Source organism: Ostrinia nubilalis, chromosome 23, assembly GCF_963855985.1.
Source record: "Ostrinia nubilalis chromosome 23, ilOstNubi1.1, whole genome shotgun sequence".
NCBI lineage: Eukaryota > Metazoa > Arthropoda > Insecta > Lepidoptera > Crambidae > Ostrinia > Ostrinia nubilalis.
The window spans coordinates 964221-978782 of record NC_087110.1 but is presented as its reverse complement, the minus strand read 5'-3'; the positions used below and the strand labels follow the sequence as shown (position 1 = coordinate 978782).

The 14562-nt window shown below is 40.5% G+C and overlaps 1 protein-coding gene across 1 annotated transcript in view; it reads left to right on the top strand.

Moving 5' to 3' along the window:
- The window catches only part of LOC135083186 (227 kDa spindle- and centromere-associated protein), a gene marked incomplete at its 5' end in the record, with an annotated part of 82380 nt that overhangs the window by 21357 nt on the left and 46461 nt on the right, over window positions 1-14562 (top strand). The window contains 5 exons of the mRNA XM_063977921.1: window positions 875-1039; window positions 2033-2181; window positions 2808-3258; window positions 3917-4026; window positions 6489-6609. Of these exons, the coding sequence (XP_063833991.1) occupies window positions 875-1039; window positions 2033-2181; window positions 2808-3258; window positions 3917-4026; window positions 6489-6609 (996 nt within the window). The remainder of the gene's footprint in view (window positions 1-874; window positions 1040-2032; window positions 2182-2807; window positions 3259-3916; window positions 4027-6488; window positions 6610-14562) is intronic.

Here is a 14562-nt window from a genome sequence, read left to right as displayed (position 1 = left end):
GCCAGGCGGGACACGCTGGACCAGCTCAAGAGGCACGAGCGTCATCGCTTGGCTAAAGAGAAGGTGAGTAGCGGGACAGATGTGGGACATTAGAGGGGCGAATGTGGGACATTACAGGAGCATATTATGTGACTAGTGGTGCAGGTGTTTGACACCAGCGAGACGAATGTGTGTCACAATAGTGGAGTGTCGCAATCTGCGTAGTAAGGCGGGATACGCTTGACCAACTTAAAAGGCACGAGTGTCATCGCCTGGCTAAGGAGAACATGAGTAGCCGGACAGGTAAGGGACACTATTGGGGTTGTGTAATCCCGTTAGGTGTGGGACACTATCCCGACCAATGGGGGATTGTAGTGAGGTGGATGTGGGAAATTGGCGGGTGCAGGCATGGGACACTTTGGCGGGCCTTAGGCCTTAGAGCGGGACGCAAGGTTGACCAGCTCAAGAGGCATGAGCGCCATCGCCTGGCTAAGGAAGAAGGTCAGGATATATTCTCCTCTAGTGGTCCACACCTGAGAAAACTAGCAGGACTGATGTGAGACATTAGAGGGACACTAGCGGAGCAAGTGTGAGACACTGGTGGGACACGTGTGTGGGCCAGATGTGGGACACTGGGAAACTAGTGTGGTAGATATGGAAGACTAACGGGGCAGAATGATGGGTCACTAGTGAATTAGATAATAGCATTGGTGACACTAGCGAGTCAAATATGGGACTCAAGCTGTGGGTCTGATATGGGACTCTAGCGGGGAAAATTGATTTTGATGGATGACTCTCGTCTATACACTTGTATTTGTTGTTGAAATGCTCATACTCCCACCATTCTAGAGTGACTTATGTTGTGTATTTCTGAAATATAACCTTATGTCCACAGGCGGAAGGCGTAAAGTCCCGTCTCTCAGCATTAGCAGCGGCAGCGGAGTTAGAAGCGGACGCGTTACGTTCCCGCATCCGCGACAAGCAGGACGCGAGCCAGCAGCGGCTGGAGTCCCATCTACAGGCCATCCGGGAAAAGGCCACTACTGGGCCCCGGCAGGCGGTAAGTGTAATCAAATCAAAATATTAATTTAAATAGAATACAGGTGGTATTGTAGTGTGGTCTCAACTCTCGCTGCGAGACGTATACCGTATTCCAGCGTATGTTCTTCTTCTTCTCAGTCGGTACACTCTTGTCAGAGTGATCGTGGTCATCATTGTGAATCACGATTCAGAGTGATGTTCCTCGTAATACGGCGCCATTCCTCGCGGACTGCAGCTTTCCGGGCACTTTCGCTAACCGAGCACTTAGTTGCGGCCTTGATCTGGTCCGTCCATCTCATTGGTGATCTACCACGTGGTCTGGTGCCCTCAACTTTTCCCTGCACTACGAGACGCTCTATGGAGTCATTACTGCGCCGAGATGCATGGCCGAAGAACGTTAAAATGCGTGACTGAACCGTGGTTGATAGGCGCTGTCTGATGCCGAGTTCTTTAATATGGAGTCATTGGTACGAAACTCGGTCCACGATATTCCCAGCATCCGTCTCCAGCACCACATCTCCAATGCGTCAATCTTCTTCCTTTCGGTTTCACGAAGAGTCCATGTTTCCGACGCATAGAGGAAAATGGGCGGAATAAGCGTATGTAGTATTACTTATTAATCGATATCGATTATGCCCCCGCGCTTGTGACTTATTATGTTGGTGAATGATTGATTATACAGGCCAAGAGTTACTATACAGGTCGCTAGACAGGTGAGCGCTTGATTTATTAATCGATACACTAATCGATTATGCAACAACTATACGGGATGACGTTTAAGATCTGATCATCATCATCATCATCATCATTTGAGCTACAGGATGTCCACTGCTGAACATAGGCCGCCCCCAATGATTTCCTCATTGCCAGGTTGGCAGCGGCTTACATCCAGTGCCTTCCTTCTACCTTTTGAGGTCATCGGTCCACCTTGCGGGTGGAAGTTAGGTTATCTGGTAGGTCTTGCTATATTTATGCTGCCGGTTGCAGTAATAATGTGTATGTTAACTTTCAGACAACCTCCGAAAGCCAAGACCAAAGCACAAAGGAAGAGAGGGAACTCGCCGAGCAAGCGGAGAGGCTGGAACAAGAGAGAAAGGAACGAGAGAAGCAGAAAGCCATTAAGAAAAAAGCCAGGAAGGTCAAGCAGAAACTGCTGGCTTCGTAAGTAGAATCTATCTATATTTATAAAAGCGAAAGGTCACTGATTGACTGACTCACTCACTCATTTGAAAATTATAAATAACGTGAAAAAATCGAACTGCCTAAGGCGGCAATTGAACTCACTCATCACGAAATCCCAGAAACTATAAGATAAGTGCAAGGAGTCTCAAATTTTGCATGGGCGTTCCTTTTAATACGTAGGTGTTCACTAAGAACGGATAAAACGTATCGCTACGCTAGTATCAAATAATTTTAAGCGATAAAAAGTTCAACTTCTTAATAGGTCAGTTCGGACAGGTTTAAATCATTGTATGCTACATACATGGCCTTTTATACATACACTTTCGGGGTATCTACAATGTTTCCCACAGCTTTGAAAATATGTATGTCTGTTCTGTATCAACTATTAGGGCTACTGTATTTGTGCTTAAGTACTGGTTGACGTTACTATCTTGGCCATTAGCTACAAGGCATAGGGCGGCCTTGCAGTGGCGCCAACTGGTGAGCGCAACTTTGTGCTCGAGATATTTATATTATTATCAAGGTGGAAGATTTAGATCATTATGGTTGCTACATAGTATGCTATTTTTTATCACTTCCTATCCTAATGAATTTCTTTTTTCCAGTGGCAACGTAAACGACATCTTCACCGATCACACGATCGTTCCGTTCGAGCCTCTATACCCTACTACAGGCAAACTGCACAAAACAATCCACACCCTCACCAACATAATCAACCCTCTGCTCGACTCCATCGAACGCAGCGACTACCAGAACGGTCTAGAAGAGAAAAAGAAGAGAAAAAAAAAGAAAGAATCGCCCGAACCTGAAAATAGGAGCGAAGCAGAAAATAATAATAACACTGAGGTCGTTCCTCCAGAATGTTCTAATGGAGGGAAGAAGAAACGAAAGAATAAGGAACCTAAACTGAGCAAAGCGAACTCGGTGTGTAGCTCGCTGAGCGATATGAGCCGAGCGAGCAATAAGAGTGAGCGGAAGGCTAATATAGTGATTGATGTACCGATGTTAGAGAGGCAGTTGAATGAACTCAATCGGCTTATGGAGAAGTTTGATAGGGTTAGTAAGACTTTCAATTTTATTATTTTCTTCTATACTGTATTGTTTTTACTATTTCTAAAATGGATGAAGTTCCGAAGCTTTTATTAAAGTAGTTTTGCATTATGTCGGATCCGAAACGGTCAAAATACGGATCTAGAAAATTTTCATGAATTCGAATCGGACGTAAAGCGAAACCGCTGTTTTATACAGAGAACAAATTAAAGGTCGCGCATCGAAAGTTGAGGCGAACTCACACTGATGTCATGAGGGTTTTCGCGATTGAAAAATCCGCCAGATGGCAATACGTAGACGTGAGGTCCAAATGCTGCATGATTGGTTATTTTTGACATGACATTGACAGATATGTCAAAATCCACCAATCATGCAGCATTTTGACCTCGCGTCTACGTATTGCCATCTGGCGGATTTTTCAATCGCGAAAACCCTCATTGGTACAGAAAACACACAACACATCGAGTTAAAATATTGACTGTAATATGTGCAAGCGACAGAAAGCGCTTGTCAGTTAGAATGCGCATTAAGAAGACAACGCGGCGAGCGTTTACAGATACAAATCTTTGCTTCTGTTGAGTGCCTCAACTCTCGCTACGCAACATACATAAAAGTTTATTTAAGGCGTCTACCACCCGAGTCTTAATACATTTCTTTCCCACAGAACTCGAGCGACAAGATTGTGTTCCAAAAGATCCACGGGCTCAAGCTGCTCGGGCAGTTGTTAGCTGTCGCTGCGGAAAGAGAGGAGCTGGCCTCGCAGCTCACTGCTAAGTAAGTCATCATTTAAGAATAAAGGCTTCCAGAGACCAAACGCGGGTCAGAAGCAGGGTTGCATGATTTAAATCAAGTTGATTTAAATCATGATTTTAATCACGATTATTATTGCATGATTTTTTTAATAAAAATCACTGATTTAAATCAATGACCGAAAATTGAATTAATGAAAGGCTGGGAGTTTATATTATTCAACTGTAATGTTCATAAATAATGATACGATACAAGACGTAATGTGTGAAATTAACGTTTTGTATGGAGAATCTGAAAAATTTAATTTTTCCATACAAACATTTTAATTATTTTTTAGATAACCACATAATTTTTTTTTGGCGGTTTTGCTAGCTCTATGACATCAATTCTACGTAAATAAAAATGATTTTCGTAATAAAATGTAAAGAAATGATCGCAAAACTTAATAAAAATCAAAATAATCAAATAAATCAAAAAAATCGTGATTTTAAAAAAAAAATCTGATTTTTTTTATTAAAATAAAAAAATCATGATTTTTATCCACCCTGGTCAGAAGCAGTGCGGGTCAGTTGCAGCGCGGCTGAGGCACACTGAAAGCAGCGCAGTTTCAAAGCTGTTGCAACACGGGCGGTTGTCTGGTTGTAATTTAAATTTATAAATTCTAAAACCGCTTTCAGTGCGCTGCTACCGCCCTGCCTCCGGTGTGTCATGCTAATATGGCCGCCATAGTAATACAACAGCGCGGGCCCGCGCTCGCGCCGCTTCTGTCCCGCTCCCGCGCCGCCTCGTTTGTCGTTCGGCAGTTGCAGTGCGGCGCGGTTGGAGCGCGGGCCCGCGTTCAAAGGTGTGACACACTTCAAAGAGTTTCTTGTATTACAACTTGCGCGGGCCCGCATTCAAACTGCGCTGCTACTACCCTGCGTTTGGTCTGTGGAGGCCTTAAGAATACTATATTCAGCATTAAAAAAAACAAATACTGATGATTTATATTGGTGGTGTAAAAATAATTTTTTTTAAAGCTTGCAAATGGACGATCGTAGGTTCAAATCCGATCTACACGGACTGTTAAATGGATGTGTTTAGAACCTTTAGGAAGGATTAGGAAGATGTCTTCAATAGGCTGCCAAAATGCAGTTCTCCCAGTGACGTATGGTACAGACAAGCTTTGTTGTTAATTTACTTATTGTTTTTAAATCTACTAAAAATCGTCGTGCCGTCTCAATAATCGCAGTCCCTAAGGCAGGGTTGGCGAACCAATGGTACGCGTGCCAATGATGGCACGCGACATAATATTTTGGGCACGCCACCAATCACAAATTCAGTAATTCAATAGTAAATAATGTGTTTTGATTATGAGCTATCGTATTTGCCGTCATCAGTTAGTGCCACTGTAGAATAAGGTCGTGTCACTCACCAGTGGTGCCACTTGATAGCATTAGGTGTTAATTTAATGGCACGTGTCTATGACTACTTCAATTTTTTTTTAAATAGTGGCACGTTCAAACATAAAGGTTCGCCATCCCTGCCCTAGGGAGATACGCACATGATAAGTCTTTCTGTGAGAAACTTTCTGACCGAAATCTGCACGGGAAAAGCTAAATGTAAAAGGGGGCCACATCATCAGTGCTCACTAGCTCACTAGCGAACACGTTAAAAAATGTATGAAAAGTTTAGTCCTTGAAAGTTTCCGCTAGGGGCGCTGTATAATCCGTCATACATTTAAACTCACTTTTTGACGCAGTCGACATCGAATGTGTTTGACGTAAACTTACACTACGCCCCTTGGCACTGGTCTCTCACATACAATGTGAAAAGGTGCCATAAACACGTACCAAATAGACTTTTTTAAGGCGCTACCTCGTAAAAGTTTTCGGCCGACTGAATGCCTCGCACACAGAGGGATAGAAATATGATTTCTCAGTGCGAGGAAAGGGACAGCAATAGCCGGAATAAAATAACGTAAGCGACAAAAATCGGAAATCATGTATTTATTGAAAAACCAAACACTATTTAAAGAAAATAACTCGACCAGTACTTAGAATATGTTATTACCTTACCAATATACAAAATCTGGTATTGAAATATTAACCTATCTGCTTATAAAACGAAAAACCGAGTAATAGAAGGGTCATCTTTGGATTTTTTTTCTATCGAGAAAATTGTTTCCATTCATGTTTCGGCTTCGACCAGACACTAGATTTATTAGTCAACTATGACATATTTCAAAATAAGAACATAAGTAATAAGAAAAGTACGATTAAAACTAGTTCTGCGCTTCTTTAAAACGCCCAATATTCGCAAGGCATCACCTTAACTCGACATCCGACCGACCGACCGACGACATCGTAAAGGTAGCAGGGAAGCGCTGGACGCAGACCGCTGCCAATCGATCAACATGGAAAGCATTGGGGGAGGCCTATGTTCAGCAGTGGACGTCCTATGGCTGAAATGATGATGATGATGATGAACCCAATTTGTGTTCCCAGGCTGCTGGCGACGGCGGTGACGGTGGTGTCGCGCGTAGTAGGCGGCTGCGCCGTCAGCGCCGCCTACCTGCTTACCACCAACACCACGGTCCACCTCGTCACGCTGCTCAGCGAACAGCTGGTGAGTTGAATACATTGAATATGTGATATAGCGCCAAACTGTTGAAGATTAACATGTTAAAAGTGGCATTTAGGCTGGTTTTAGTGTCACGCGGACCGTCCGGTACGGACCCGCTCCGCACGGCCAATCTGTATGAACTTCTAGGGAGCGTTTTAGAGTAATGCGGTCCGGAGGAACCTGCTAGTGCTGTGGATCTAAACAAAGTGCACATTATAATCGAAAAACGGTCGAAAGGCCTTATTTTGTATGGACTTATAACGGATTCGATTTTCGATTTGATCAAAAAGTGCAACTTGTCTAGGGGGGCTGAAGTCATGAAACAATACTCTTTGTAATTTTGTACAGCGCCATCTAGTTCCAAACTCGATAGACTACTAGGAGTAGAAAAGCAACTCGCACCTACTGAAATTAACGCCATCTAGTGTCAGAGTAGTGAAATTCTTGTTAATGTTTTTTGTCTGTTCTCACTTGCAAGTGTGCTGGATTAGTTTTAAGGTTTCTCATAGATGGCGTTACAAGTTTCAAAATCGCGTTTTTTTATCTAACAGTATGAAAAATTTATATTTAAAGTCGGATTCTTTAGAAATTTCCCTATATGTAAACAAATATGGCCAACTGACATTAAAACATTTATAATCTGTGCCCTAGTGAGGCGACAAAACCTCTCGTTAATCGCGGATTGAAATTATTGTAGTACTTACGTACCTATAGAAAGAATTTATAATGCTTTATAAAGCAGTGCATTAAACAATTAGTAGTACATTCAATGAAGAAAAAATACATTGTTGATTAAGACCCTATTTAAATCTATTTAAATGCAATCAGTAATAAAAATGAATAATTGAAATAAAATCGATTAAATTTAGCGATTATTGTCTATGACTTACAGGTTACAACACTGATGTGTCAGAGACAACATGGAGATAACACATAATTTTAAACTTCAAGTCAATTTGACAAGTCTCACAAATTTTCAACGTCCACATATTTTGCTAAAATAATTTGTTTAAAGATTGATTCCAAACTTGTATAATCGTGAGAATAAAGTTGGTTTCATGGGCTTGTGAAATAATGTGTATGATATTATGAACACGTAAGTGATTATGGTGTTATTGTGTGCACAAGTGTTTGTTTACATTTGAGGAAATTTCTAAAGAATTTAGGTATATTTACGTTATTAAAAAAGTTTACATTTTATTTAAAAATTAAAAGGAAACTTACAATTTGCGATTTAAAGATATCGTTAACAACTTTGGCCTCGATTTCTGAACATCTTATTGCGATAATGGCTACAAATAGTAGGTACATACGTATTTTGTACGTGGACCTTAATTTTTATCGGCTCTAATAAAATCAGTCCAGCCGTCCTGGAGATGAGACGAAATTTCATCAACTTCAGTTGTTATTTTATTTGAAAATTGCTTTTTTTTATGCATAATATCAATTTTCCCAAAACATTTTCCAACAAAAAACTTCTTCCATAAAATCCATAGTTTATTGTTATTTCTTTATCCAAAACTATAAAGATTCTACCCTTCTACGTCAAATTACCGTCAAAATGAAAGGGGTAGTGACGTTTTCCGGCCGTTAGTTTTGATGTCAACCTTTTCCCAACTGTGATCTTGTTGTTTTACGACGGGGTAAAAAGTTAGCCAAGTCAAGCTAAGTAGTTCGCCCAATCTTGGCTTGATGGTTTGTTACGTCACGTGGTAAAGTTAGGACAGCTGGAAAACTTTGTCTTTGGTTTACTGTTTCTTTTTGTAAATTTTTGCTTACCAAGATTAAAGAATTTTTAACCAAAAGTGACCAAAAGTGATTAACAGTGATATCATATCCTACTAATATGAATGCGAAAGTTTAGATGTATGGATGTATGTTTGTTACTCTTTCACGCAAAAACTATTAAACGCATTTTGATGACACTTAACAGTGTTATTGTTTAAACATCAGAATAAATATAGGCTATAATTTATTAACGATCTGTGACAAGCTTTTCATGCGGGCGAAACCGTGGGCAAAAGAAGAGAGGTTCTAGAGATTTTTAGACTTTGTATGTAAAACAACTTATCGCCAAAGTTTCATTTCCCAAATGAACTTTTAGCAACTGTACTTTTCGCAACTAATTCATTTGGTCAAATTATCATTTGGCAAAATTTTACTTGGCAAATGTTTATATAGCAAATGTTTTTATTTTGCCAAATATTGTATCCCAAATAATTTGTTTGGTCAAATTGACACTTCACATACTTACTCAGCCACCGTTACCCACAAATCAAAGCATAAGGCATATGATCATGGTTTTCACAAGAATTTTATGTAAAACAAAGAGATTGCAGAAAATAGTGTGGTTGCAAAAAGTAGGTATTGCAGAAAATAGTAGGTTAGGTTAGGTTAGAACAGTGACCCTTAATGGAAAATTTGATAAAAAGAATGAAATAAGAAAAATAATTTAGAACAAATTTTATATTAACTACCCACTAAACAAAATAATAATCCGTTATTTGGGCTATATTGTGCGGTGTGTGGAAACAGGTATAATAGCGAGGTGTGAGGAAAAATGAGGTACGAGTATACAGAACCTTTGTAAATGTCTGAAAGACTTTAATTATTGGAAAAAACACTTTGACACCGCGTTGTAACTCAAGACAGCGCCATCTAGTTTTAAAAATTTAACCTATACTACGATATTCGTGAAATACACCATGCTTGAAGATTCAGTTTGCAACGTTATTGTACTCTGTAACTGTATGTATGCGATAGCGGGGCACATAGGGAGGTGTGAGGCACAAAACGGCACTCCCACTGAAGACAACTCATTCCAGAGCCTTTGTTAATGTTTTTAAACTTATTAAATGAAAAACACTGAACACTGACAGTTCGTTGTTATTCAAAACAGTGCCATCTAGTTTCCAAAAATGGAACTGTGTCAAATACTCAAAGATTCAGTTCGCAACGTTATTGTACTACATAATATTGTGCGGCGTGTGGAGACAGCCTCCGATATAAAGCGGAGCACATAGGGAGGTGTGAGGCACAAAACACTAGGTATACGGCACTCCCGGCGGAGACAACTTATTCCAGAGCCTTTGTTAATGTTTAAAAACTTATTAAATTGAAAAAAATCTTTGATAGCGCGTTGTAACTCAAGACAGCGCGCTCTAGTTTTCAAAAAGGGAGCTATTTGTCAAATACGCGTACTCGAAGATTCAGTTTGCAACGTTATTGTGCTACATAATATTGTGCGGCGTGTAGAGACAGCCTTCCGATATAAAGCGGAGCACATAGGGAGGTGTGAGGCACAAAACACTAGGTACACGGCACACTCACCGAAGACAACTTATTCCAGAGGCTTAGTTAATGATTAAAAACGTATTAAATGGAAAAAATACTTTGATAGCGCGCTGTAACTCAAGACAGCGCCATCTAGTTTTCAAAAAGGGAGCTATTTGTCAAATATGCGTAGTTGCGTACTCGAAGATTCAGTTCGCAACGTTATTGTACTACATAATATTGTGCGGCGTGTGGAGACAGCCTTGTGATATAAAGCGGAGCACATAGGGAGGTGTGAGGCACAAAACACTAGGTATACGGCACTCCCGGCGGAGACCCGACCGCGGGAATTGACGGAGGGCAGGGCTGGCACTTATGGGCTTATATTTTCTGATACATGACATTGACAGATATGTCAAAATCCACCAATCACGCAGCATTTGGACCTCGCGTCTACGTATTGCCATCTGGCGGATTTTTCAATCGCGAAAACCCTCATTGCGAAGTACGCAGAATTTTCTGGAGTGCACATACTGGAAAACGAAGTGTGGAACGTCCACCCACAAGGTGGACCGACGATCTCATAAAGGTAGCAGGAGGCGCTGCATGTGGATTGCTACTAACCGGGCGATGTGGAAATCATTGGCTCCCCCAATGGCCTATGTTCAGCAGTGGATGTCCTGTGGCTGAAATGATGATTGTGATCCTAACTACACAGGCGTTCCCACTGCAACTCCTGTGTAGCTAGGATCTACAGTTTATATGCCAATAATGAAACTCGACCAGTGAAGTTTGAGTAGCCCCGGAAAATAGTCAAGAGTTGATTGTCTTGGAACTAATTTAATCAGAAAAATATAGAATTCGTTTAAAGTATCCTCCGTCCCCAATAAGAATTAAATCCAGAACTTTCTTTTGTTTATCATCATATTCTCTACAGAAAAACGACCCTCTCTAATTTACCATAAGCAAATAAAGGATTTGCCCTACACCCCCATGCTAGCCAGACGGGATGGGTCTGATGTCGCATATTTCCATATTTATTTCATTATTTCCAAAAATTGTGCGGTAAAAGGTTTGTGGCAACCCTGCGTCGTCGGCGGCTGAGTGGGTGGGTGCCCTAAAAGCAACGCTAATGCATAGCGCGCGTTGTAGCGAACCACCGCACTTGCCCAATTTTAAATAGATAAATAGAACTATGATATGGCATCAGTACTTACTCGTATCTCCTGCCTAGCTGCTCACCGATTGATAGAAGAGAACTGTGATGAGGTATCAGTACCTCCTGCCTGAATAAGAGGCTGGGTTCTTACTTATTTACTTCATTGATATTATAACAGGTGTTTTTTCTAGAGGTATACAACTTTAAATTGGTTAACACTGTTTCTAGTGATAGTTAATTTGATAGTTGGTGGTACATTTGTGGACAGTAGGTTTTGCCATTTTATAATTAAATAGAATTACTTCAGAACAACGTTTGCAAATTGTGCAAAAATGTGTTTTCAAAATCATGGTTCAGTTTTCCATACAGACGTCCATATTACGGTCGACGTAATTTTCGTAACTTTTCATTCCTCAGATGAATGATATTAATGTGGCAAAGCTATGGTTTCAACAAGATCATTACCGTTACCATCCAACCAGCACGCGACACATTCAATTTATTGCGGGAAACATTCGATGAGCGCATAATTTCACTCGATGGATCTTTGAATTTGCCTCCACAATCGGGTGATCTCACACATATGGATTATTTTCTCTGAGGATATCTGAAGTCCACTACTGCGCAGATAAACTACGGAATTCAATGCCAACATTCGTCGCGTTATTGCCGATGTATGGCCCCAGTTGCTCGAAAAAGAAATTGAAAATTGGACATCTCGATTACGCTGTATTTGAGCCAACCGTGGCGCCCTTTGGCCCGAAATCATTTTGAAGCATAAATGGCATAAGAACATCTGTTAAACAAAACCAATACCATGTGAATCAAACATATTTTTACATATTTTATTTCATTTTAAAGTTCTATACCTCTAAAAAAACACCCTATACAACAAAATAACATAAGCTCTCATCCAGCATCATCATTATTAAGCGACTATACACTGACGTTTCTGAAATGTCATTTCTCATTCCTAAAGTGATACTGGGTAGCTCATTCTCCATTTTTTTATGCTATTCCTAATTGGTGGTAGGGATTGTTGTAAGTCCGCCTGGCGAGCTACCACTATTTTATTTAAGAATGCTGACAGCATTTTTGATTTTCGGTAGTTGGAGGTAACATACTCGTAGCCACTTCCTTTGTAGTTAAGGTTTACAGCCCAAATCATTCCATCATGTTACACTGACAAAGTTCACTAGAGCTTAATAAATTGGTTTATTTGGGAGTAAGGAAAACTTTTATTACTTACCTCTACTATGTAGTGCAAGCCCTGGAGGCCTTTGTTAAGGAGTCGTGTTTATTACTGTTTTAATTACAAACTTATTGGTGGTTTAATTCGATATGAACACGCGAACCGAAGATTACCCAGTTATTTGGATCTTCAAAATTGGAAAGTAACTGTAACCTTTACAGTGACCTTTAAAATGCTACTGTACGCATAAAAGTAATATAAAAAAATTAAACAGCGGATTATAGCGCTGAGATTTTATTATATATCGCGTTGAGGGCATTAAAAATATAATTTTGTCTCTCTAATTAGGCGATCCGAGCGTTTACAAATTCTGCAGTCGTTAACGGAAATATAAAGGACCGGAATAAAATAACGTAGGTGTGAGTGCGAGTTGCTTATTTGTTTGATTGGTTCCGCATCTCTTTATTTTTTATTATTTAATGAGGGCTATCGTTTTTATACTTAACAGTTGGCACCCCTGGCGATTGACAGGACCTTGCTCTACAGTGGCGCCATCTTGATGAGTGCAAATACGATAGTCCTCCTACCACTTTAGCGCTCACCAGTTGGTGCCACTGTCTTCGCTGCTAGCAAGTGACAGGACCTTACTCTACAGTGGCGCTAACAGGTGAAGGCTAAAACGATAGCCCTCATTGTGACGTTATGACTTACTCTTTGACTAAGATACGATTGATCATCTTAATGCCTAGAAATCTAGAAATAAAATTAATTTAAAAAATATCCTTAGACATTTTATACTGCGTCCTCTAGTCCCAAACTAAGCAAAGCTTGTACTTTGGGTACTAGACGACGGATGTAAACAACTTAAATGCTTTTTTTTGTAAACGCACACATTATATTATAGATAGAAAAAAATGACTTGAACATTATTTTATTTTATGTAGGTAGGTTTGGCATGAATTTTAGCACTGGCCCATATTGTCATCACGAAGCAGTAGGGCGGTTAGTGTTAAAAAATATGGTGGTTCATGTTAAAACTCTGCTCTTTGAAAGCCAAGTCAATGGATTTTATCAGACTAAGGCCCGATTCGACCAAACTTTTATCCGAGAATAATTCCTGGTATAACTGGCTCATTGACAGTTTCAGTATGGGAAATATGTCAAAATGTCGATGTTAATATTTACTCTTGTTTGGTCGAATTCACCCTAAAAGTAGTTTAAAAGTAAATTAATTTTATAAATTTCATTTTACATACCTACGGAACTCCAAAACAATTGGCTTGACCTCGTAACTTTCCGGCGGTGTGATACGCGGCCTGACATACCTTTCGAGGTACTAAATTGGCGGGTTTAGGTGATTGGTTTTTAAAAACAGCCGAGACGAGGCCGGAGCTTGCTCGCCAAATAAATATTTGGAATAATATCGACTTTTAAAAATAAAACAGATGCGGTTAGCAACACGGTCTGTAAGACTGGCTTTAGTGTCACGCGGACCGTCCGGTGCGGATCCGCTTCGCACGGCCGATCTGTATGAACTTCTAGAGAGCGTTTTAGAGTAATGCGGTCCGGAGGAACCGCTCCGCTCCCTAGCAGTTCATACAAATCGGCTGTGCGGAGCGATTCGCACTGACAGTCCGCGTGACACTAAAATCAGCCTAACATTGCAAGGATTCAGGTGTACTTTAGTCACAGAATAAGTAATAGTACAGGTACAGAAGGATTACTCCGCAAGACGATTTAAATAAATGCGAGTCTTGCTACGACGCGATACAGTGGAATTCAGCTCGCACAGCACTACGTACCTACAATTTTATTCACCTACAAGTTTTGTCTCTTTCTATCGCGTGCCTCTGAACTCTTCTTACGCTGTTAGGGTTGCTGTCTAGTGAAAAAATAATTAATCTACTTATTTGTAATGAGGTACGTATGTAGGTAAGTATGCATTCATTATGGAAAACCTTGGGAGAGGCCTTTGTCCAGCAGTGGACGTCATTTGGCTGAAACGAACGAACGAATTCTGAACAGTAGTCATGGTAGGTTAGGTTCCTATACTATCCTAAGAATTATTGATTACCTACATGGCCAACATACCTTTCAGCATCTTTGGGAAGCGAAAAAAAAAGATAAATCCGGTAGATTTCTTTTCGAATTTATTGTTTCTCTTTATGTCCATTTTTAAATAATACTTCGATCATAGAATTATAATCATACTACAACGCACGCCAGCGTCCTAAACGGGCGCGCGCGTGACACTCGACTGATATAATACCCGCCGGCGGGGCGCTTCGCTGTAGGTAATTATCGGATGTACCGCGCGGAGTGAGCCAGGCCT